Source organism: Clarias gariepinus, chromosome 10 (assembly GCF_024256425.1).
Source record: "Clarias gariepinus isolate MV-2021 ecotype Netherlands chromosome 10, CGAR_prim_01v2, whole genome shotgun sequence".
NCBI lineage: Eukaryota > Metazoa > Chordata > Actinopteri > Siluriformes > Clariidae > Clarias > Clarias gariepinus.
Window position 1 is genome coordinate 20,140,981 of NC_071109.1, and position 25,740 is coordinate 20,166,720.

Here is a 25,740-nt window from a genome sequence, read left to right on the forward strand (position 1 = left end):
GGCTCCCTCAACCAGTTGTAATTTCAATGTAGTAAGGTTACCTACACAATTCAATCAAGTTTATGATTGTTGTAAATGTAGTGTAGGATATAAAAAAAAAAAAAAAAAATTCAAGATAAAGTTTAGTTTTTTTTTTTTGAAGTTCGATTTTTATGAAAAGATATTATGGGTAATGTTAAAGCTCTTTGGATACAACAAAACAACAACAATAATAAAATATTTATAACAATAAAATATTTATTTTTTAGAAATAGTACATATTGTTTAATTTGGTAAGTTCTCATAAAAACATTCTTAACATACAGTATGCAGAGAAATTATTATGCACTTCTGAGCAATACGTTTTCACTTTGTTTAAGGAGATGTAACTGAATAAGGCTACAAAAGTGTAATAGTAATAGACTATAAGTGAGTTATAAATCAAAGCATCATGGGTGAAGCATCATGCAATACTTTGTTCTAGAAGTGCAGTAAAAATAGACTCATTGCAGCACAGTGCAATGACAGTAATTTTTTGCATATACTGTGCATCGACTTGGCATTTACACAGGCATGCAATTTCTAATAGAAAAAAACATTAAGAACAAAACAAACTGTGCAACTGTCCATAAAACTATACATTCTGTTAGTTGAGGTAAAATATAGACTGTAAAGCACCAGATGATTTTACTTTTCACACTGTTATAGTCGTGATGAGATGCACTGTTTGCAGTGTCTGCAATATTGTAAAACTTTTTTTAACTGTGCTGGGGCATTACCACCTGAAACTTCTTCCGCCCATGTATCGGAAACCGACTTGATGCTTTCCGCGGACCTAAGAAATATTAAATATACATTTGTATTTAATCACGGATAAATTTTGTTTGTCCTTCAGCTCCCATCATTAAACACATTTAATTAACCAATCCGTTAGCTGGGATTAAAACAAACATCATTATGCCCCATGCATTATTCTAAAATGTTTTCCATTTTTAATAGTCCCACTTGTGCAATTAATTTCTTACACATTAGCTTTAATACAACATACCTATGCCACTAGTAGAACGCTGCAAAACATTTCTTTTGTCCAGCATACTGAACTGGAAATGAGATATTGACTATGAGGTGGCAGAACATCAAATTTAAATTGAGGGTATTGACCTTTACAGTGGCTAAGCCTGGATTAAGAAATCAAAATTAAAAATCAATACTTGATTATTGAGGTTGATGTTCTGCTACAAAGTCAAATCTTTCCATTGGATTTACTTGAAGCTGAAAGATGCTTCTTTGCACTTTAGAAGCTACCCTACTGGTGCTTCTCATAACATGAGTAACCAGTGAAGCCGTACGTGCAACACTGTTTTGCAAAAACTGAAAAGGAGAAGTGGGTTGGCACAGTGGTGCAGTTGAAAGCATTGCTGCCTTACAGTATATTGTATACATGCCTTACTCTCTTTCTCTTACTCTCTCTTTTATCTTGTGAGAAAGTGTTAGGGTTGGCCCTATTGTTGATATTGCTGAGCACTGATGGAGAACCTCGTGGACTTACCATAATAGATGTGAGTCCTTAACCCAGTGGATATCTGTGGTAATTTTTAGTGCATCTTATTAACTAAGGTTAGTATGCAATTTAAAAACCTTCACACCTACAGAAAGCAGATTTAACCAAAATCTTTTGGCACAAGGTTAAGACTGTGGTGTTACAGTACCTATTATCTATTCATGGTTCATGGAAAAATGCACGAGGAACCTGTAATACCTCAGTAAAGGTTTAGCTTTGAAGTAGCTGGGATAAAAATCAGCACTTTCTGTTCCAATCCTAAGTATAGCCCCCTTTAAAACATGAATGGAATATTTCCTTGGGAGGAAAGGCAGACACTGCCTTAGTGGAGAACATATTCATGAGAGATTTAAAAGAAAAAACTAAAATAAAAAAAAAAAGAAGAAAAGCGTGAGATTCACAAATGGATTGTGTTTACACTGTCAGTGTTGAAGTTTTTTTTTTTAACCAATCCTTGGTGATGACCACCATTTACAGATGAGGTTATCTCTTGACCAGAGAATTAACTTCTCTATCTCTTTCTGTCTAAATGAATAAATAATTAAATGATAATAAAAAAAAAACACTGACATTATTTAAGCACTTTAAAAAGATACCTACAACAGCCAAAAATTGCAGGACACTCCCAGAACCCACTGGTGCAATTATAACTCATGGCATATGGAACATACAGTATGGGGATCCCCAAGAGGGGCTGGAATCTACAGTATGGCTGTGGACAGAGAAGTCTGGGCTGACCTTTTGAGTCTGTTTCTACTGCAAACTCATCAAGAAAAGTGTAAGAAAATTAATGAATGAACATCCCGGAATTTACACTGACCATCTGCACTTTAACATGAATGCTCATTGTTTCATAACAGATCCAGAGTGCTAGAAAACCACAAACCTATCCGCCATTTCTAAAGTATAAACAATTACCCATTCATTTTAAAGTTGTATTGTTGTATATTTACCTATAGATCCGAGTTCAGTTATGTTCACTCCCTCCGTATCAGAGGAAGACAGAAGATTTGCACGTCTCTTTGGTGGTGCAGCGCAGTCAGAAAAGCTGTTTGCTGTGGAGGAGGTGATGCCCATGCTGTAGCCTGTTACACCCATAGCTGTGCCTTCACCTGAAATACAATTTCAACATTTGGTTTAGAAGCATAAACATCTGCTCTATGTGTCACGAACTAACCTGGATGATCGGAAGACTTTAGCACTAGCAGTTAGCCCTTTGTAGCGTGGATGGTAAACCCAAACGCGGAAGTAAGCGAATAGGCAGGATAACCACGCGATTTTATCTAAGGACTCTCACACAAGGGGAGCAAGGGAAAAACACAAATTTAACCCGCGTCCTATAAACACACACTCGGATCAGAAAGCAAACCCAAGAAAATGAGTACTCACGATTTGGCTGACGGACAATCTGGACCAACATGGGCGAAACTCAATGACTGAGCGAGTGTGAGGCGCCATCTTGGCTCCTTTTATGCTTCCTGTTTCGCGACCGTACTACTTCCGGGTCCTAGTGCTGGTCGCGGAACGGGTGTGTGTGACAGTACCCCCCTGTCCAGGACCGACTCCCGACGGTCCTGGGGTGGAGGATACCCGACGACGGTAATCCCTAATGAGCTCTGGGTCGAGGATGAACCGGGCCGGAACCCACGATCGCTCCTCGGGACCGTAGCCTTCCCAGTCAACCAGGTACTGGGTGCCCCGGCCCCTTGGTCGCGAATCGAGGATCTGGCGCACGGTGTAGGCAGGGCCACCGTCAATGATTCGGGGAGGAGGAGCAGGGGGGGAGGGTGGAATCATAGGTGAAGTGGTGAAGGGTTTCAGTTGTGAGGTGTGGAAGACCGGATGGATTCGGAGCGCCGCAGGCAGCTGGAGCCGGTAGGTGACAGGATTGATCCGGAGGGTAATGCGATATGGGCCGATGAATCGGGGTGAAAGTTTCCGTGCCTCTGTGTGGAGATGAAGATTTTTCGTTGACAGCCATACCTTGTCACCTACATTGTACGATCGTCCCGGAGGGTGTCGACGGCGATGTTGGGTGGTGTAGCGAGCGTTGGCCCTGTTGGATGGCGTGGTTGGCTTGGCGCCACAGCCGTCGACACCGGCGGACCAACTGTTGGGCCGACAGTACGTCAACCTCCGGTTCCTGGTGTTCGAACATGGAAGGTTGGAAACCGTGGCATACCTCAAATGGACTCAGGTTGGTAGCTGACGAGACATGGAGATTGTGAGACAGCTCTGCCCAGATGAGGTAGCGGGCCCAGGAGCGCTGGCGATCGGCAATGAAACATCTCAGGTAGCGCTCCAGTTGTTGGTTGGTCCGCTCCGTCTGACCGTTAGTCTGAGGATGGTATCCAGAAGATAGACTGCAGGTCGAATCGATCAGACGGCAGAAGGCCCTCCAGAACCGGGCAGTGAACTGGGGCCCCCTGTCCGAGACGATGTCCTTCGGGAACCCATGCAGGCGGACTACATGTTCTAGTATCAGCTCGGCTGTTGTTTTGGCTGATGGGAGTCCGGCGAGAGCCACCAGGTGCACGGCCTTGGAGAATCGATCCACGATTGTCATGATGGTGTTCTTCCCTTCGGAGACCGGCAGGCCCGTGATGAAATCGACGGCTATGTGTGTCCAGGGGCGACGTGGGACAGGTAGTGGTTGGAGTTCCCCCGGCGTCGGCTGGTTGTTATCCTTTGCCCTGGCACACACAGGGCACGCCTGGACGAATTCGGCGACGTCCTTTCTTATAGATGGCCACCAGAACGCGCGCTGAATGAACTGAAGGGTGCGGTGGGCGCCCGGGTGACCCGAGAGTGGAGATGAATGTCCCCACTGAAGAACCTCCACTCTCCTGGAGTGTGGTACGTATAGTCGTCCAGGCGGCACACCTGCCGGTGTGGTCTCTTCGGCCTGTGCCTGGCGGACTCTCGTTTCCAATTCCCAGTGGAGCGGAGCGATGATTTTGGATGCTGGGAGGACAGGCGCGGGATCCGCCCGGGGAACGTCTTCCTCGTGTTGTCGGGAGAGGGCGTCGGCCTTGGTGTTCTTGGACCCCGGGCGGTAGGAAAGGTGGAAATCAAATTGTTCAAAAAATAAGGCCCACCGCGCCTGTCTGGGGTTGAGTTGTTTCATGTTTCGGATGGTGATAAGGTTCTGGTGATCGGTCCAGACAATGAACGGCTCCCTGGCGCCCTGGAGCCAGTGACGCCATTCCTCCAAAGCCCACTTTATGGCCAACAGCTCGCGGTCCCCTACCCCGTATCGCTGCTGAGTGGGGTCAAACTTTTTGGAGAAGAAACTACATGGGTGTAGTTTCTGGTCTGGACCTCGCTGCGAGAGAACAGCCCCGGCGCCCACATCCGAGGCGTCCACCTCTACAACGAAGGGTTGGCTGGCATCTGGATGGAGAAGAATTGGTGCGGTGGTGAATCGGTGGCAGAGTTTCTGGAAAGCAGAGATGGCGGTGGCGTTGAGGGTGAAGTGATGGGAAGATGGACGGGTCAGGGCAGTTAGGGGTGCTGCAACTGTACTGTAGTCCCGGATGAAGCGACAGTAGAAGTTCGCAAACCCGAGAAACCGTTGAAGCTGCTGGAGGGTCTTGGGTAGGGGCCAATGACGCACAGCCTCCAGTTTCTGCGGGTCCATGGCCACACCCTGGGGCGAGATGACGAAACCCAGGAACGTGGTGGAGCGCTCGTGAAAAGCGCACTTCTCCAACTTACAGTACAGCTGGTGAGCGAGCAATCTCTTAAGAACTGCCCTGACGTGTTGGACGTGCTCGTCGACGGTGCGTGAATAGATTAGGATGTCATCCAAGTAGACAAACACCCACCGCCCCAACATGTCCCGGAGGACATCGTTGATGAAGTGTTGGAAGGCGGCGGGGGCGTTGCAGAGGCCGAAAGGGATCACCAAGCTCTCGTAGTGTCCGTTGGGGGTGATAAAAGCCGTCTTCCACTCATCACCCTCTCTGATGCGCACCAAGTTGTAGGCGCTCCGAAGGTCCAACTTAGTGAAAATGGTGGCACCAGAGAGGGCGTCCAGGGCTGAGTTGGTAAGAGGCAAGGGATAACGATTCTTTATGGTGATGTTGTTGAGCCCCCGATAGTCGACACAGGGGCGAAGTTCCCCGCCTTTTTTCTTCACGAAGAAAAAACCCGCGGCAGCAGGCGAGGAGGAGGGTCGGATGGTACCCTGACGCAGTGCATTGGCTACATACTCCTCCATCGCCTGCGTCTCGGTGGAAGATAAAGAGTAAAGATGGCCGCGGGGGGGAACGGCGCCCGGCTGAAGGTCTATGGCGAGGTCGTAGGAGCGGTGAGGAGGGAGGTGTGTGGCGCGCTTCTTGCAGAACACTTCAGCCAGGTCCCGGTAGGTGGTGGGGATGGCGTTGATGTCGACGTCGGGGGCCTCGGACTCCCTAGAACATGTCCCAGCCGATGCCTGTAAGCACAGTTCGGTGCAGGTCGGCCCCCATTGTAAGATCCGGTTCTGTGTCCAGGAGATGAGGGGGTCGTGTTGAAGTAGCCAAGGGTGTCCGAGGATGAGAGGAGGTGACGAGATGGAGGTGAGATGAAACTGGACTTGCTCTTGGTGTCGGTCGATGATTAGGGTGATAGGCTGAGTCTGAGTGGTGATGGGACTGGAGGAAAGGGGGCGACCGTCTACGGAGGTGATCCGAACGGGCTGGGATAACGCCTCGGTCTTTACCCCCATTTCTTTGGCATAGGTAGAGTCAATGAAGTTACCAGCGGCACCAGAATCGATGAACGCGGTACTTCTGACCCGTTTGTGACCAAATTGGAGGATTACCTTAACCGTGAGACGAGGGATGGTGTCAGTGGTCGTGGAGGAGAGTTGGAGGAGGCCCGGTGAGTCTTTCTCCCTCCTCACCGGGCCTGCGCGTTTCCCGGGCGAAGAGGACAGATTGCTCGGTGGTGCGCCGCCGACCCACAATAGGCGCACAGTCCCTCCCGAAAACGGCGTTCACGCTCGGCCACGGTTAGGGAGGCGCGTCCTACTTGCATGGGTTCCCCGGCTCCGGTGTCAACCACGGCAGGAGGTGGAGATCCGACATCCCCGGGGGTGGTGTAAGTGAAGGTGGTCGGTGGTCGTGCAGTGGCGTGGGCGAAGGTGGGTGTTGGCGGCAGGGTTCTGGGGGCTGGCTTCGGGCGAGAGAGTAGGCGCTGGTCGATCCGGAGGGCGAGCTGAATCAATCCCTCCAGGGTGGCGGGGAGCTCTCGTCCGGCTAGCTCGTCTTTAATCCTATGAGCCGCGACGGGAGGCCGGGTAGCCGCGCTAGCAACCGCCTCGCGAAGAGCTGCGTTCTCCCGCCGAAGCTCCGCCACCTCGCGGCGCAAGGCCGCGACGTCTTGGACGCTCCGGCGCAGAGTAGCGAGCTCTCCGTTCAGCTGATTGATCAGCGCGGCGTGCTGATCTACCACGTCGCAGATGCGCGCATAATCCGCTGGGTTTACCGCTTGTGGCTCAGTCATTCTGTCACGAACTAACCTGGATGATCGGAAGACTTTAGCACTAGCAGTTAGCCCTTTGTAGCGTGGATGGTAAACCCAAACGCGGAAGTAAGCGAATAGGCAGGATAACCACGCGATTTTATCTAAGGACTCTCACACAAGGGGAGCAAGGGAAAAACACAAATTTAACCCGCGTCCTATAAACACACACTCGGATCAGAAAGCAAACCCAAGAAAATGAGTACTCACGATTTGGCTGACGGACAATCTGGACCAACATGGGCGAAACTCAATGACTGAGCGAGTGTGAGGCGCCATCTTGGCTCCTTTTATGCTTCCTGTTTCGCGACCGTACTACTTCCGGGTCCTAGTGCTGGTCGCGGAACGGGTGTGTGTGACACTATGAGTTAATGTGCACAGATCTGCGCCATTATAACTATTGTAATATAGACAATATATTAACCTGTAGTCAATAAGAAACTTACTCATCATCTATACCTTTATCCTGTATACATGGGTCATGGAGGTCATGGAGCCTATTCCACGAGACTTAGGGCACGGGGCAGGGTACGCACACTCACACGCTCATTCACACAAACTAAGGGCAATTTGGGAATGCCAATTAGCATAATATGCATGTTTCTGGATTTTGGGAGTAAATCGAAGCATCCACCAAGTACGGGAGAACATGCCAACTCCATGCACACAGACATGGTTACAGTTTAAAAAAAAAAGTAAATTGTTTATTTAATTAGGATTTATATCACAGCAAAATATAAAGAATGTTTGTATGGTTAATGGTTAGACCCAAATATCAGTAATAAGTGTGTAACACTCAGTCACCTGTTTTGGAGAAGTTCCCAGTGAAAAGGCTTCTCCCTGTCCTCATACTAAAGGTGAAATCCATGGCTGTGTAGGAACTTTTCATGGGTGTGTCTGACTGCAGAATGTACAGTATCAGGACATTAATTAAACCAGACCTTGTTATCTTACTATTCATATAAATTGTTTGTACTTTAACAATATAGTAACGCAAACCAAGAGACCTGGTGTTTTCAATTTAGTGAACATTGCACTGCAACAATTATAAACACCCTATTATAAACGCTCCATTGGAGTCCATTGTGATAACACCTGCTATAACATTCTTATTTTTATCTATAGACAGACAGTTGAGTAATCCCAGCTGATGCAAGACTGTTATGATTGGGCGTTATGGGTAATGTTATGGTGCTGGCCTTCTTCTTAAGGTAAAATACACTATATCAAAAGGTTTGTGGATAACCTGTACATCCCTTGACAGATCTAGTCCCCCTTTATGGTTATAACAATCTCAACACATTTTAGAAAGAAATTCCATTTGCTTTTTCAATTCCATTTCTGAGTAAGGGGAGGATTTGTCCACTCAATCACAAGAGCATGAATGCATGAGGGCATGGAGGTGTTGCCTGAATGAGATGGCGCGAGTCAGTATCCAAAAGTTAATCACAAAGGTGTTCAATAAGATTGAGGTCTCTTTTTAGGCACTTGTGTTGACAGCTTCCATTTTTCCACTCCAACCATGGCAAACCACGTCTTTGGACATAACATTCTGCATAAGGACAGTGTGATCTTGGAACAGGTTTGGGTCCCACCAGTTTTGGTGTGATGGCCAGGTGTCCACAAATGATTAGTCAGAAGGGATAGTGTAACAGCAGAATAATCATTTCTAATTTTACATTTCTTTACAGACCTAATCTTATACAGATCTTATACAGTAGTCACTCCAACAGTAAGCTCTACAAGCAGCTTGTCTCTTACCCTAAATGTGTGGTTGGTGTTGGGACGAGATAGGGACTCCAGCAGTAGAGTGGGCTCTTTCACGTGTGGAAGGCTGGAACCCGTGTGCACTGCACCACCTCTCATGATCCGACCCCTGAGCTAGAAAATGTGAGTGCCAAATCACACTGCCGTTCATACGGTATCATAAACATGATACATGATTTATACAGAAGTACTATAAAAAAAACATGGAAACAAACATAAAAAAATTAATAAAAATCAAACAGACAATTAGATCAGGTCATCTGTGACACTTTAATGTTACCTGTGTAGGTCTCAAAACAGGAATGTTACAATCTTGCTCTACAGTGTCGGAGTGGATGAGAGGAAGTCTGTGGTTCTGAACTGCACTCACAGGTGGGGTGAGCAGATCCTCAGCTACAGTGGATCTGCAGCACAAACACACAGTCATGCATTAACAAAAGTGTTCCTCCTCCTGGTGTCTGCAGGTGCATCAAGCTACCTTTGCTATGGTTCTTGATGACGAAGTAAAAAAATAATGTTCTAAAGTTCGTATATATTTTAAATTTGCTTTTTGACATAAAAAAAATCAAGTGGTTCAATACAAATCTAAGTTTTTTTTAGCATTATCTGGTTTTGTAAGTCTGAATCAGTGAGTACAGACGGGATTATGACTAACAGTCTGGTTCCTCGCAGGGAGCTTTGTGCTGGGAAGTTCTGACGCAGAACAGTTCTGCCACTGAGTCTTGGGAGAATCCGCCGGCCAGAGGGTTTGTGTGAGCTTATGCTTATTCCACTTGGGGCTTTCAGGGTGGTGAGTGTGGTGCTTCCGTCATCTGAGTCACACCTTCAGCAAAATCAATACAAAGCACAAAAACCCCCGGTTATGTAAAGTACATCTTTTTTTTTTTTTTTTTTTAAGTGTAGTATGCAAGACAGTACAATATGATTAGAATTGCATCTCATGGTGTTTTATAAATAAAGAACATGATAGAAATGTACTGTAGATAAAACACTGTACACAAATGAAATCAGTTTATAACATCAGCATAGTTAGATTTATAGGTAGGAACATTACAAAAGATCAAAAGAAGATTACTCCTCAACCATTGTATACTGTAAAAAACGCTATTTCAGAAGTGTGATCGGCGAGTCTGGGTAAAAAAAGGGAAGTGCATGAAGCGATGCACCCATGATACATAGTGCTTACTATAAAAGTGTTATTATCTGGGGTTGTTTCAGTTGGTCAAGTCTAGACTCAAGCAATGTTATGTGGCAATAACTTGTCAGCTAATAACCTGAATGACCAGGGTATGACATCAATGGCATTTTCTTCACTGATAGTGTTTATATGTGCATGATGTGTGTGTGTGTGTGTGTGTGTGTGTGTGTGTGTATGTATAGCTTTAATTCAGGCATTAAAAAAGTGTCGTTAACCATTTAGGAATTACAGAAATTTTCATACACCAGTGGCGATTTCTTTAAGACTGCAAGGGAAGCTCAGCTTCCCCTATAATGTCACAAAATTAATGGTCAAATTATGTACTATTGTATTAACATTTTATTGACTAAAAATGCGTTAGAAAACGTTCATCTCAAAGACGAGTTCGTTCAGAATCAGTTAGATTTAGCAGGTCGGCTGGTTTGATTTTCTTCTCATACATTCCCGTAGAGTCACAGTGCATTTCCCTGTTGAAGCCCAGCGTCCATTGACTTCAATGCGGCTGCTTTGAACGTTTTTTTTTTTTCAGTGCTTTGAAACTAGACCGTCATTGGATAAACGCTGCGATTATGGCCAGGACGCTGGGCTGCTGCATGATGATTGGAGGAGCTGTTTAAAGGGCGGAACCCTTTTTTTGATTGACAGCATGTCTTAAGTATACATCAGCGCTACAGAGATTCAAGTTCAGTCCCATTGTCAGGTTATAGTAAAAACTTATACTAAAAACGCCCGTGCGATCGACGCGCTCATTCATATGAGTTGGAAAAAGATGCAATATTATGGTTTCCGTCATTTTTTATATATTTGCGTACTAACTGGGCCGGCCCACACTGTCCAGCGGCCCACCGGGAAAACTCCCGGTACTTCAGATGGCCAGTCCGCCACTGCCCATGCGGATTTGCAGGTGAAGTGCTACGATGAACTGCTGCACTCTGTATTGTTTGCTGGTGATATAAACCATTTTTTATTTGTACAAATCATTCTTTAAATACTTTTAAAAAACATATAATAGCCTTCTTGACTTTGCACAGTGTTTCAGCATTGTAAAGGTAGTTCGTTCATATAATTAAAGTAGCTCATGGAAGGGGAAACTAGCCAGAATTTACGTACAAATAACATAATGAATGTTTTTGATGAAGTCCTACGTAATATGAGCTTCCCCTGTTTCAAAAGCTAGCAGCCGCCACTGTCATACACGCATCCATTTGGGGGTCTTGTAAATAATGGGCCAAAATTGTCCAGTTGCATGAACATGTGTGTTCTGGTTCCTCATTACTCCATGACTCAATCAATGGGAAAAAAGGCCTTGAAGTGGGTTGTGTGTGTGTGTTACATATTTGCATTTGGTGTTCATTAAACGTCTTAACAAAATGTCAAAATAGGTGCCTATGCAAGTGAAGGAAGCCTTAAATTTCAGTCCTCAAAAATCATTCTTGACATGTCATTGTCAAAGTCTTCAGTCAAAAGATGGCTTTATGAAGTAAATGCAGGCGCTTCACTCAACGAGCAAACCAGAATGATGGAGAGAGAAAAGTATGAAGAAGAAAAGGATCAGCTCAATATCAAAAACAAACCACCTTATCTGTAAAATATGGTGGAAGCAATGCTACGCCATACGTGTGTATGGCTGCCAATGGAACTGACATGACTGCTGATAAAAGAAATAAGATGAACTGTGAAGTGTATAGGGCTGTACTCTTTGCTCAGATAAAAAAAAATGCTGAAAAACTAACAGGACACTGCTTTATATTGCAGATGGATAATAATCCAAAACATAAAGTGAAACCTACCCAAGAGTTTCTCAAGGCAAATAAATGGGATTTCAACCGATTTGAAACCTAGGGTTTGGAATTAACCATAAATCAAATTGAAAACAAAACAAGCTTGAAATATTTCACTTTACATTATGAATCTCCAATATATGAGACTTTTACTTTTTAAATTAAATTACGAAAAAAACATTAAGTTTGAGATGCAATGTATATACTTAAGATTTGTCAGTGTGACATTTTGTGACTGTATAGGACTTACAGTGACCTTTCTGTATATCCCTGCTGTCTCTGTTGCAAAGGTTTTGCTTGGATTGTCATAACACCGTTTAAATTAGACTTAAAGACATTTGAGTCCTGATCAAACACAAAATAAAAACATGATTAAGAGTAGAATTTCATTGCTCACATAACAGTATTTAAAATACACCAGTATTTAATGTCCTGTGTTTTTGTTGTAGGTTGGTACCTGCACATTGTAGGGGTTTGGCCAAAGAAACATGGTCCTGCTATTAGTGCCTCTGCTCTGAGAAATGTGGCTTCCCCTTGATAGGAGATGTGATGAAGGATCACAGAATTGGCTTGAGCTTTCCAGCATCCATCTCCGTGTTGCTCCATCTGCTTGCAAAACAAAATAATAAAGACAAGGGAAAGTTAACCACTCCTAAGCCTTTGAAAAACAGTGAATTTATATTTACTGCACTTAAAAATTACATTTAAATATATTATAATAAATATATACATATATTTATATGATATATGTGTAGTACAAAAAATACAGTATTATATTCAGTTATTTAGACTCTCAATAAGGCTTTTATTACTGCTAGGGAAAGGTGTATTAGCTTCATAAAAACTAAAACAAAAAAATCTGAGCAAAATGATCCTGTTCCCAAGGGTTTTAGATCCTAATATCCATTGCTTCCGTCTGGATGGATATTGTTGTTATTTTTATGATTATTATTGTAAAACGCTTTATCGCTAAACGCTATATCACAAATCCAAACAAGTTCAACCAGACTGCTTTATGTAATATTAACATTCGGTGCATACAGTACATTACATCATTTAAGATCACTTGATCCTTTATATAATACTCTTGTTACACTGAGTCTTCGTAAATATTTAATCATGAGCCTGGTTGTCCTTAATCCCAAATACTTTAGTTAATGTTCTTTTTTATTCTTTTCTTGTCTTCTTTTTATTCCAACCTTGTACCAATATGAATTAAGGGTTGCTCTCAATGTGCTCCCTGACATTTATAGAAAAGGACTAAATGACAGAAACCTGCCATTAAAAACGTGAGCGTCTCATGTCAGTTTGAATTTGGTAAACTCACCAGAATGCGGCTTCTCCTGGTGTTTGCGCAATAGCTCTTCCAGTAAGCTCACTGCCTCGCGCCATACATCATCAAATACTGTATCAGCCACAGCATCACGAATACATGTGTTGGGGGACACGCGGGGTATGCCATCCCAGGATGCAACAGCTGAGGCCTTCCTTTGATCCATTTCCTCATTGTCCCTAATAGAAAATAGCCATGAATTACACTTATGAACTTCTTCCTTAACGTGAAACCTACATAAACGGCTCCTAGCAGGAACCTAGCAGGAAATTAGCAGCACATTTACTCCTGATCAATGTTAACCACACGTGCACTGAAAGAGCTGCATTTTTGCATTTCCCAACCGAATTTGAATCAGTTGTTTTTGTTTATTTAAGAGTTTATGATATATGTGTAGTACAAAAAATACAGTATTATATTCAGTTATTTAGACTCTCAATAAGGCTTTTATTACTGCTAGGGGAAGGTGTATTAGCTTCATAAAAAAAAAAATAAAAAATAATTGGGCAAAATGATCCTGTTCCCAAGGGTTTTAAATCCTAATATCCATCGCTCCCGTCTGTAATGGATATTGTTGTTATTTTTATGATTATTATTGTAATAATAATAATAATTCTTGCATGATATATCTTATTTGCGCTTGCTGATTTTGCCATTATTCTAGCATCTTTGCATTTTGATGCAAAGATTTGTTATTTTCCTGCTCATGTACAACATGGATATGAAAGTCTCTGTGAAGGAAAAAAAAGTTAAAAAGGCAGTAGCAGTGTGGGTAATTAATCTGTTTAGAGAAGTGGAAAAAGTGGAAATTCACTTTGATATACGTGTGTTTTGATATACACGCATGCTTCCGAAACAATTTATGCTTGCTATTAAAGGTTCCACTGTATATTTAAAGGTAAGAAGTTAGACATTGTTTATTGTCAATGCAGTGTGCATGTTATTTTAAAATTACATTGTAAACAGGGAAAAACACAGATTATCACCAAGTTGACTTCTGTTGTGGTGGTATTTTATATCATGTACTGTAGCATGTATTACATGATGTAAAATCTACTACTCTATTAAGAAAGAAGGGTAGTCATGTATCAGCATACCATCTCCAAAAATAAGGGCCAAGAGTAGCTCAGTGGTAAGGCATTGGACTATGGTTCGGAAGATCCCAGGTTCAAACCCCACAACCACCAAGTTGCCACTGTTGGGCCCTAGAGCAAGGCCCCTAACCCTCAACTGCTCAGATGTGTAATGAGATAAAAATGTAAGTCGACTAATCAACTGAATTTGCCACAAGTGGACTACAATTAAGCAGCAGAAACATCTCAAAGATAATCGGGGAAACAGGATGCGTCTAAGCTCAATTTTGAGCTTCATGGCTTAAAAAATGGCATAAAGGCTTATGTACATGTGCTTTCTTAATGTTTTTATTTTTAATAAATTTGCAAAAATCTCAAGTAAACTTTTTCATGTCATGTTGTCATTATGATGTGTTGTGTGTAGAACTCTGAGAATTTCTTTTTTATTTAATCCATTTTACAATAAGGCTGTGACATAACAAAATGTGGAAAAAGTGATGTGAATACTTTCCAGATGCACTGTGATCATGATAATATTGTATTAGGTGGCCCCTGGTAATTCTGTAAATATCTACTATTTAAAAGAACAGAGATTCTTTTGTTGAAAAAATTATTTGCACTATTTGCTCTAGATATCGTAGTTACTATTTATAAGCAACTTAGAACTTGCATATTTAGACAATTTTTAAAGATGGGTATATGCCTTCATGTGCACTCCGTATGTGTTTAGGAAATTATGGCCAGTTTGGCACTCTTTACAAGTTTGTACAAGTTTATATCTTTACAAATTAAATAAAATAACACTATTGTTTACTTTACTGTGCAGAAAAGTGTTGAGTTGTGACTTTAAATCTAAGATACACACCAAACCATGACTTTTGAGTACAGTTACACCACCAATCACCACTGTTATATTCCTAATAACTTTAAGTGGACAGACATGTTCCATCAGCAGGATCCCAAAGTGCAAAGGTCTTGTGTGTATACAGTATGTCAAACACCACTAGCATGGGTCAATGTGACAATTATTCTATCTATGTACACATTGAGGAATAAACGGTTCAGTATTCCACACTGCGTAAAAAAAAAAAATTGTGTAAACACACCGACCAAAGAGAAGAAAATAATAAAAACACATTCAATGCAATAAAAATTCCTACAGTTTGATTTACTTACAGTAGTTAAGATTCATTAACAGAACAGGAACTTGTGTCTGGGTCTGATGTTAAGGAAGAAAAAGCTATACTGTACTTGGTTTTTCTTTTTCTTTTTTTTAAGTACTCTACAGCCACATCATTTATCATACAGTATGCAATATCTTGCAGAGTACATTCATCCCTACCAGGACACTTGAACAGCACTGTGACAGCAGTGGAATCGGTTCCTAAGCACTACCATCTCTCAGCCATCTTCTCTTTAAACTTTTGCCATTTGGTTGACACTACAGAGCACCGAACACCAGGCAAGCTTGGCAGAAAGACAAACAGTTTTTTCCCACAGGCAACCTACCCCATGAACAGTTAAGTGGTGCAATAACAATATGTGCAATACCACTGATATTAATTTGATAATACCCCGCATCCAATTGCATTTCTTGTAAATTTGGGTGGCAATTCTATTAGTATCACAATTTTAAAAATATACCTATTCAACATAATTTTTTTAGATTTTGTTTACAGTTCTAAACAAACGGAAAATAATTTGCTCCTACTACACAGTAGCCAATGTGTAAACAGGCTAGAGCGCGCCCCATGTAGGATTATAGCAGAATGGCAACATTTTACCACTTCAAATGCAAACATAATTATTTTTTCAATTTATATATGTTTTAATCATTTTGAGGTCAGTATGGCAATTTTCAAATAAAGATTAATTGTCACAAAAAGAATCGCACTACAGCACTGAATTGACACCAAACGTCACCAAATGAAGTGTCACAAGCCTTTGACAATCAAAAAAGAACACAAAGACTGATTGTGTAAAAAAAACAGTTGTGGCTTACGTTTCTCCCCCATCATAGGCTAGAAACTCCTCTATCCTGCCTTCTACCTCATAGATCTCCTCCTCTTGTGGGAAAAGAGAGCACGATAACTCTGAAAGAGGCGACCCAGAATAGACCGACTGATCAGACCAGGAACCCGGAGCCAACCTGTGGCCCTCAACACATAGCCTGCAAAAAGAGAGAAAAAGAAGTAGGAAAGCAGTGTGAGAAACAGAAATAAAGAGAGAGAGGCAGTGAGACAGAGAGCCCTTTCATCTTAACTGGGCCAGACAGATAAATGCAGTACTTATGGGCATTTTTACTACAATCTCATCCCATTATTCCAGAATATTTTAAATCAGGTATGAAGCTATCTGCTAGAGGGCTGGTATGCACATAAAATAAAAACATGATTTGCGCTGCACATTGATGAATGTGATGTAGTGAAGGAGCAAACAGCCCTGAAACCAATCAATAGCATAAATCAATGCATCAAGGACATGAAAAAGGAAAATAAAAAGATAAGTACTTTCTAAAAGTTTTTTAAAAGTAATAAAAAAATTAGGTGGAAGGCCTGGGTTCGATTCCCAGCCAGTGCCCAAACCCCTCCAGCACTGGATGCAGTGCCGGTCCCAAGCCCGGATAAAATGAGAGGGTTGCGTCAGGAAGGGCATCCGGCGTAAAACCTGTGCCAAGTTGTTGTGCGGACTGGATATTCCGCTGTGGCGACCCCTTGCCGGGAGCAGCCGAAAGACTAACAACAACAAGGCAATAGTTGAGGGCACACAATGGTTAAGAAATTTGGTTTTTACTCACACACTCATCGTCTTTACCGCTTTACCGTCTTTACTTTATCCTGTATTCAGGGTGACGAGGGGTGGGCTGGAGCCATAGAGCACGAGGTGCGGTACCCTCCATCGCTGTGGGCAATTTGGAAATGCCAATTAACCTAATCTGCATATCTTTGGACTGGGGGTGGAAACCGGAGTACCTGGAGGAAACCCACCAAGCATGGGGAGAACATGCTAAATTTGGGTTTAATCACTTTTAATCAAAAATATGAATGGGAGGACAAAATTGCACAGATTTTGGGCAAATTGTCGCATTTCGTTCCATCGGAATTACGAGGTTCTATCTGCATTTTGAGCAGTTTTAAGATACTGAGGTTCAAAAGTTTTGTACACGATAGAACAAAACTTTTTCAGAGACAGATTCCAAAAATATGTATCACTTAAAAACACCTCACGTTATGTTAACACGTTATCACATTATCTTATGTTATAAAGTAAGAAAAAGAGGAATAACCCAATTTGGACAAAAAAGTCAAACAGAACCTTATTATTGCAAGGGGACAATTTGTAGAAAAAAAGACTTATGTTATGAAATGTTTTAAACTCCACTGAAATGTCCAAAAAGGGAAGGATGTCTCCAGTAGGTTGCAGTCTTTATTTGGACATTCCCCCACTTTGCAGCATGTTGCCTCCCTTATCCATCTGTCTTATCTACCTTTTGCCTAACGAAGCCAGTCATCATTACACTTCACTATCAGAATCTCCCATAGCGCCAATCATCACTTTCATTCATTCAAACATAGACTGTCACGCTTCATCTAAGAGTCTTATAAGCCTTCTCCACTAAACATAACAGCAGGCAATTAACACTGCTTCTTTTAAAATTTGTTGCTTAACCACAACTTGTTTATAAATACTTAACATTGATACCATTAACAATGATATGTTTGCCGTATTTTCCACAACAAGCTTGAATAAATATATTTTTAATTGAGATTATCACATTTAATTTTTTTATTCTTATTAATTTGAAATTTTAAATATGACTCTCAATTTGTATTTTTATATATAAAGCCGTGGTTCAAGACAAATTCAAATAGAATTATGTAGATTGAATTGAAGAAATGGGAACAAATGTTCTACAGCAACAGGCTACAAAGTGCCTAAAATATGTTTTTAAAGTTGGCTGTTTATGTAACAACCTCAGCAACCTCATTTTCCCTCTCGTGAGGGTTATGGTGGATCAAGAGCCTATCCCAATAACAATCAGTTCATAACAGGAACACATGATCATACACTCAATCAAAGGTCCCTCTCACACATATTCACTTATACCTAATAGCATTCTGGAGGAGCCATCTTAACAAGCATTAAGTTTTTAAAAGATGAAAGGAAACTGGAATCCTTTGATAAGACCAGGATAGGAAAAAATTACTTAACATTTTGTAAATGCAAAAAAAAAAAAAAAAACAGGAGATAAAATGAACTGTAAGAAGTAGACATGTGTATGAAGTACACAGAAAATGAGCATTACTCGAATTTGTGTGCTGTCTGTAAATATGATGTCTTTCAAGCATTTGTTACATTATAATATAGTTGGTTATAGTACTGTATGAGTGGACTAGTAGATAAGTGTGATCTTACTCGCTGTGGTTGTCTCGTGTGTCTCTTGTATCCATGCATGGAGGTGATGCTACAGGCCCAGTGCTACTGGGTCTCCAGTGCACATACTGAACTCCCTCTTGCTTTGGAGGCTCCAACTGGTTGCCTAAAATTCTGCGGCATTATATACATAGTCATTAGGATTTTTTTTTTTTTTACATAAAAATATTGCATTACACTGTGTGTGTAATATTGTACTATGTCATGTGATCTTTTTATATACTACTATAACCTTTTTTTCCTGAAATTCTGAGAACATTCAATTGGTTGTTTACCTGAGGTGAGGGGAGTGTGTGTTCCACTCTTCGCACTCCTTGCGAAGAGACTCTGATTTACTGCACACTTTACCTTCATACAGCAGTTCATCCAGGGCACTAAAGAGCTGTCGAACATGCTGAGTGTTCTCTCGGTCAAACTCCTGCACGCACAAGTGCATAGACAGCTGTCATCTACGTCAGAATTGCGTAATTTTTTTTTTTTCTGTCAATGCAATTTTAAAATTCTACACTGGCACGATTGAGAAACATTACAAAACTGATCCTTTGGGGCCTGTGCTTTTAGTAGCTGTATTAATGATAAACTTGTCAATTATAAAGAATGTCTGCATGCAAGGGTGCTCTAATCTAGTAGCTTATTCATTTACAGTGGCTATTGCAAAAAAAAATATTGTTTTATACAATTGGCCCACAGGAAAAGAATATATGCTCCTTTTAAATTTAACTGGAAAACACCCATATATCATTTAAATAAGGGTATAATTTAAAATTCTACCTTAAAAAAAAATCATTCTAACAGGATATTTTTTATGAAAGATTCATCTGGAAGTGTGAGTCATGTGGTTTTTTTTTCCCTCCTATGTCCCATTTTTTTCCCTCGCGTCCAATGTCCCGTTTTTTTTTCTTTTCCCCTATTTTTTTTTTTTTTTTACAGATTTTCCCCCTCATCTATGTCCCTTTAGGGGCTCCATAAAATTTAACAGATGGCACTGTACATTTTTAAATACACAATTATGAGAACTGAAATCTACTCAATAACTGCGATCTCACACCTTGATTCCACGCACTTCACAGTAATTTTAGTTCATTCAAAAATTCAACAGATGGCGTTGTACTTTTTTTACAAGCACTTATGACTGTGCAATTAAATACCACATGTACCAAGTCGCAGGCACATCTAGTAATTTACAGTACATATTAGGGCTGTCAATATTAACACGTTGAAGCATATAATTAATCTAGAAATTGTAACGCTTTATAAATTTTTTACGCAAATTAATCATATGACCAAGTTAGACCCTAATGGCTTTCCATAATCAGTGTGGCTACCGGCTGTGTGTGATCATGGCTCGTTTAATGTGGATAATAAGATGACGAAGGAAATATCACCTTTCTTCATAAAAAAAATTCTCGATGTAAGTTTGGATAAAACTTTTATACATATACTGTACAGTACTGTGTAAACATCAGGCACCCTGAGTGTTCAGTACAAAAGATTTCAGATTTTTAATCAATATTTCACCACAGAATGAAAAGTGACATAAAAGTTTTTGCGTTTTAGAGAGAGCAGCAGATTAGCATAAGCGTCCACAGTTGGAACAAAGTGTTATGAGGATGTTTTAGTCTCAGGCGGACAGAATTGACACACATCTACAGTAACAGTTTCATTACCTTGGCATACTGTTGGAAAAAAACTGTCCCAATACTTGTGGACCTACTGTAACTATATATCCAGCTTATTTGATTCTGACCATACGGCAGAATGAAAACTACACTATGTTTGAAATGGCCTGTAATATTTGAAATACTGTATGTTAAAACACACTAATTAACAAATGGCATAAATATAACTTCGAATCTAAATTACATTGTTGGAATTTATTGAGCACCAGATGGCTTTAAAATTCTTACATCGTATCTCCAGGAGTAGATGGAGCTGTGTTCGGTAGAGAAGCCGGTGGCGTAGCCGGCACTGCATGAACACGTTGTGAGAAGGCTGACTGGGCTGCTGTCACCAGTGGAGCTCGGACAACACACCGAGACACTGCAACACAGCGGGACATAAATACTCTAATTACAGCACTGCGTAATAGAGCATGTTTATTTTCATATGAACCTAAAATTGTATTGCACTCATTATGAAAAAAACACAATACGTCTTCTTCTCTGTTAATAAATAAAAGAATACATGTCTATTCTGACATGGACAAATTACCTCTGATCATTCGATAGTCCTCTGTGAGCACCCCTGGTGAGTTGGACAGGGCCTGAATAACTGTATTTACTTGGCTCTCTAAGAAGCTTTTTCCTAGAGCATAAACCAGACAAGAACATAAGGCTGACGCATTGTATGTATTTATATTAAAATGGAAAGTTAGAGAACATTGCCTTTCAGTTCAAATCACATTTTTCCTTTTAAAAAATGACTGCAATGCCATAAATTTGTACGTTTTCACTATGATGAAGCTGCTAGACATGCCGCTGATTATTGTATCATGAATAATTTAGTTATAACAAGAATAAAATACAATATGCAGCCATGCAATACATGGAGGATCACATGTTTCAAGGTGACATGCAGCATCAAACGGCTCTCACATGGCTCTACTGTTTCAAAAATTTTTTACAAGGATTTTACAAGGTTTTATGTACCAGGAAATAATATGCATACAATAACATGTTAATCAAAAAACATTCAAATCTCCAATTTAAGCATTTGGAGCAAATACCATCTAATTAAAAAATTCCACTTAAACAATGCATCTATAGAAAACAAAAGATTTCCTCCATTTTTCACAACTGAAGAGGCTGTGAAATTTCACTAACTTACCCGACAACAACAAGTCCTATATTCCCGGCAGACCACCCTGCCCTGTAGCAGTCTGTGTAAAAAGAGCGCAAACTGGGTACTGAGGTAGAATACCCCAAACTACCCAATGTTGCATTCATGGATGCCACTCACTATAGCGCTTAGAGACAGAATGCATTGACAGGCAGCATCCTCACCTGTCCATCCACATAAAACCACAGAGTCTAGAGGCAGATCTGTTTCCCTGTCTGCTCTTTCAGGTTGAAAAGGTCAAAACAAACCCTAGGGTTACAGACAGACACATCCAGCTCAGAGACGCATCTTTGCCCTGCTGTCTGTTTCTCAAATTCCTTCCTGTCCTGTAGTAGGCTTCGAACAGGTCACCTGTGGTCCATTAGTGAACAATGCTCTTCCATGCAACACTCATTGCTTCTCTCAGTGCTGCTTATATGCACCACAGTTGATCCAGGCTTAGATAACTTGAGATGACTTGTGATTCTTTGGGAGCTTCCCCCTGTCCACACTTTCTCCCTCCCTCCTTCCCTCCCTCTCACCCTTTTTATATTTCGCCATCCGTCTTCTTCTCTTTTTCTATTTGCATCCATGCATGCATCTAATACATTGCAATGAAATGAGCATGTGGCCTTTATTCTGGCATAAAAATATCTTAATTAAAAATGCACTCATCAAACCGATAAAGCAAAGAACAAAAAGTAATTCTAGCTCAGAATTTGAGGGACATATACAGATATCTGTTGGACAAATGTTTAAAGGGCTAATGATAATACCAATTAAAATGAACACAGAGAGGTTACTGCTAACATTTACATCAAGACATTACTGCTGCCATTTAAGAAAGCATCTTGAACATAAACAAAGCATGTTATAATTCTATACAAAAAGGGTACCACAACCTTTTTTTAGATTGTATCTCAATTAAGAATGATCCATTGCCACAAACTAACAAAAAAAGCACTTTTTGCAGTGATTATTTAAATTAATATCACAAAAATAAATGAAGTTCTAGCTAACTGGTATAGCAGAAATCACTTGATGGCAAATTGCGTTTTGTATCCAGATATGTTTTGAATGACAGTTCTATCCGGACTCTGATGCATTTCTGATAAATGAGAATAATTTATATACTTGTAATCTAATGGATTTTTTTCCTTGGAGTGGGTGTGGCCTTAGACACCCACCTCTGTATGGACAGAACCAGAAACAAAAGCACATCTGAGCATGGCTTGCTCCAAGAAAAGGAAAAACAACTTTTTATACCTGTACAACTTCCATGTGTCATTAGTAATATTTACATATTTTTGCTAAAAATTAGCGGCATGCTTTCTGTTCCGTTAATAATTTGAAATTATTGAGAAAAATGCCTCTGCATTAATACTGTAGTTTAAGCTACAACATAATCCTCGAAACATCTTTTGTACCAACAGTTCAGATTCGAATGTGCAAACCGTTACACCAAAACAGACTACAAAATTATTTAGCTATCTCTGAACTTTCACACTAAAATGCAACAAAGAAACAATGTGGCAGCCAGTTAACAGTGAAAAGAAAACTAATTAGGAGAAGAGTTTGAGCTTTAACGGCTGATGGAGGCTGAAGAATAACCTTCGCAACTGGTGAAAGATCATGTTTCCTCCAGAGAGCAAACCGCAAACAATTTCAGCAGTTTGCTTGCCAGGCCTTTATGAAACATGCATGGCCTTCATGAAAGTCACAAGAGGCAGCTGACTGATGAGGATTCAGTTTATCATCAACCTTTTACCACTCAAAACAAAGGCGCTGTTATTTAACAGAACAGAGGTGTTGGACAAGACTGAAAGGAAGCACTTGTTTGTTTATTTGTTTGTTTGTTTGTTTGTTTGTTGGCAGTGCATTGTTGCATCAAAGTTTCTCATTTGGAGTCAGTATCCATCCATCACTCATCTCGCTTTGCTTATCCCCCACAGGCATAAATGAGTCTTGGATGACATCCTCCTGTCACCAGTTCGCTTATATGTGATTGATAAATATGGCTGATCAGTAGTTAAAACATTGGACTTCTGATCAAAAGGTCATGAGTTTAAATCCCAGGACCACCAAGCTTCCACCATCGGGCCCTTGAACAAAGCAAAAACCAGACCTTTCAAACGATTATATAAAATGAGACACACGTAAATCCTTCTGGATAGGGGGGTCTCATATACAGTATATACGTACTGTATGTCACCAGTGATCAGTTGTCTACATGATGAAATACAATGCCTTGCAAAAGTATTCATACCCCCTAAACTTTACACGTTACAATCCACAAACATAAATGTATTTTATTGGGATTTTGTGTGATAGACCAACATAAAGTGTCACATAATTGTGACGGGGAAGATAAATGATTATAAGTTTTCACAATTATTTACAAACAAATATCTAAAAAGTGTGGCATGTATTTGTATTGTTGTTTTTTATTATAAAAATGCTGTTTGTTTACTAATGTTCTTTAACAAACCTACATGGGCTTCAGTGAACAGCTGTATTTATACAGAGATTAAATTACAGACAGGTTGACTTTATTTACTAATTAGGTGACTTCTGAAGGCAATTGGCACTGGATTTTAGTTAGGGGTATTAGATTTAAGGTAGCTAAATACAAATGCCTGCCGTAGTTTTCCCTTTATCATTTTCTTCTCCACTTGATAATTATGTGCCACTTTGGGTGTTCTATCATATAAAATACACTTACGTTTGTCGTTGTGCCATGACAAAATGTGATAAGTTCAAGGGGTATTAATACTTTCGCAAGGCACAGTACAGTATGTCTGCCACTTACAAAGCATTCATGTAAGCTACATCCTGTAGTGCTGTAAATCGGCGGTTTCTGAGGCCAGTCATTTTAAAAATTATTTTTGCATTTCTAACCCACTACTCCTTTACTTCATTATACTTACAGATAATACAGAATAATCACCTAGTTGATTTCTTTACCCATTTCATGTACCACACTGTATATGTATAAATAATACTGATAGAAATGCTATAACTATATAATTATACATGTGCAACATAACAGGCAAAGATTTGTTTTCTCATTCAAAATAACTAATTATATGTAAATCAGGTTAAGTAACATTTAATTAATTCTGACTTCATTGTGTCTCCATGTGATATGTTTTGAGAGATGCATGTGAATGTAAATATTAAAACATTTACTGACTGCGTGACTGAAATCGATCAATGGAACATGTTAGTAATAAGCAAACTTGATTTTGCAGTTATTTATTAGGAAATCCTAGTAAAATATTTACGTGTAATAAGATTAGTGCTAGGACGTATTTGATTTTCTCATCTACTGTGATCAATCCTTCATTATTTACATCTTCAAAAAATCTGCTATATTAAAAAATGAAACTGAAGCCTGCTCCGGTTTCCAAAGAAGGGCTAAAATTGGACTGAAGGTGAAACTAAATGCTTGTGTAGATGCAGCTATTAGATATGCCAGGCCTGTAGGAAAGACAATACGCTCATTCAGTCATGTGATGTGCCGGACTGCCCAGGATAAGTCTTGTTTAGTGGCAATAATTACATTAAATATAAGCTTCAATACATTTCAGACTTAATACATGTCCTTTAATTTTCTTCCCATCTTTTACGTCACTAAAGGCGAAACAAACTGGTTTAAAAACAAAACAAAACAGGATTCACCGAATAAAGCGCTTGAATCGTCTCCATCATCTTCTCTCAAAAAATACCAATGTTTCCCCGAGTCTTACCTAAATCTGTTGTCTTGGCTCGAGTTGACAGTGTCCGGTTCTTTCCTCATCTTTTTCCGCGGAAATGTCCGGCTAAGGAGCCTTTGATGCGTTTCCAAGTTGGACGCGAAACTTTTGGCCAAGGAGCCGAAGCACTTGGAGGCGGTAAAGGCGCTCGGTGGCGCTGGGATTTGCTCCACGCTCACTTGCATTTAAGAAGTTTCCGAAAAGGGAAATCTGCGTTCATGAGCTGTAACAGGAAAACACTGGTAGCTAAGGACGCGTAAAGGTTAAAACCTGCCCTCTGTGCGTCACTGATTGAGCTCCTTAAGATGTTTCTGTGGAGCTGAATATGCTTGGATCTGATTGGTTCTGAGAGCTTCCGTTGCTTGTCTGTCAAGCAATGTTCCGCCTTAAATGTTACAACTCCACTCACGCGCTGTTAACACGCTGCTGAGGAGAGAGAATCGGTTCCTTTGAAACGCCATATGTGAATCATAAGTTAAGCGAGAATGAAAACAGAGACACAGCGGACCATTTGGGCTTTTTGAACGAGTCACA

The 25,740-nt window shown here is 40.7% G+C and overlaps 1 protein-coding gene across 1 annotated transcript; it reads right to left on the reverse strand.

The window, feature by feature from the left end:
* Positions 1 to 237: 237 nt before the first annotated feature.
* fam149a (family with sequence similarity 149 member A) lies at positions 238 to 25,446 on the reverse strand. The gene is made up of 15 exons (XM_053505312.1): positions 25,201 to 25,446; positions 20,846 to 20,938; positions 20,542 to 20,674; positions 18,910 to 19,052; positions 18,617 to 18,748; positions 16,203 to 16,370; positions 13,122 to 13,306; positions 12,252 to 12,400; positions 12,045 to 12,139; positions 9,471 to 9,638; positions 9,096 to 9,219; positions 8,810 to 8,929; positions 7,853 to 7,949; positions 2,494 to 2,652; positions 238 to 814 (listed from the first exon to the last, which is right to left on the reverse strand). Exons 1-15 carry the CDS (start codon positions 25,389 to 25,391, stop codon positions 738 to 740), a joined length of 2,034 nt encoding a protein of 677 aa, XP_053361287.1. The 5' UTR covers positions 25,392 to 25,446; the 3' UTR covers positions 238 to 737.
* Between the last annotated feature and the right edge of the window lie 294 nt (positions 25,447 to 25,740).

Excerpts from the sequence above, each read along its gene's own strand:
- fam149a (XM_053505312.1), bottom strand. The coding sequence starts at position 25,391 with ATGCAAGTGAGCGTGGAGCAAATCCCAGCGCCACCGAGCGCCTTTACC. Across the intron at positions 19,053-20,541 it reads TCTACTCCTGGAGATACGAT|GAGTTTGACCGAGAGAACAC; the intron begins GTAAGAATTTTA and ends TTGTGCGTGCAG. Across the intron at positions 9,220-9,470 it reads TCCCTGCGAGGAACCAGACT|ATCCACTGTAGCTGAGGATC; the intron begins GTTAGTCATAAT and ends TTTGTGCTGCAG.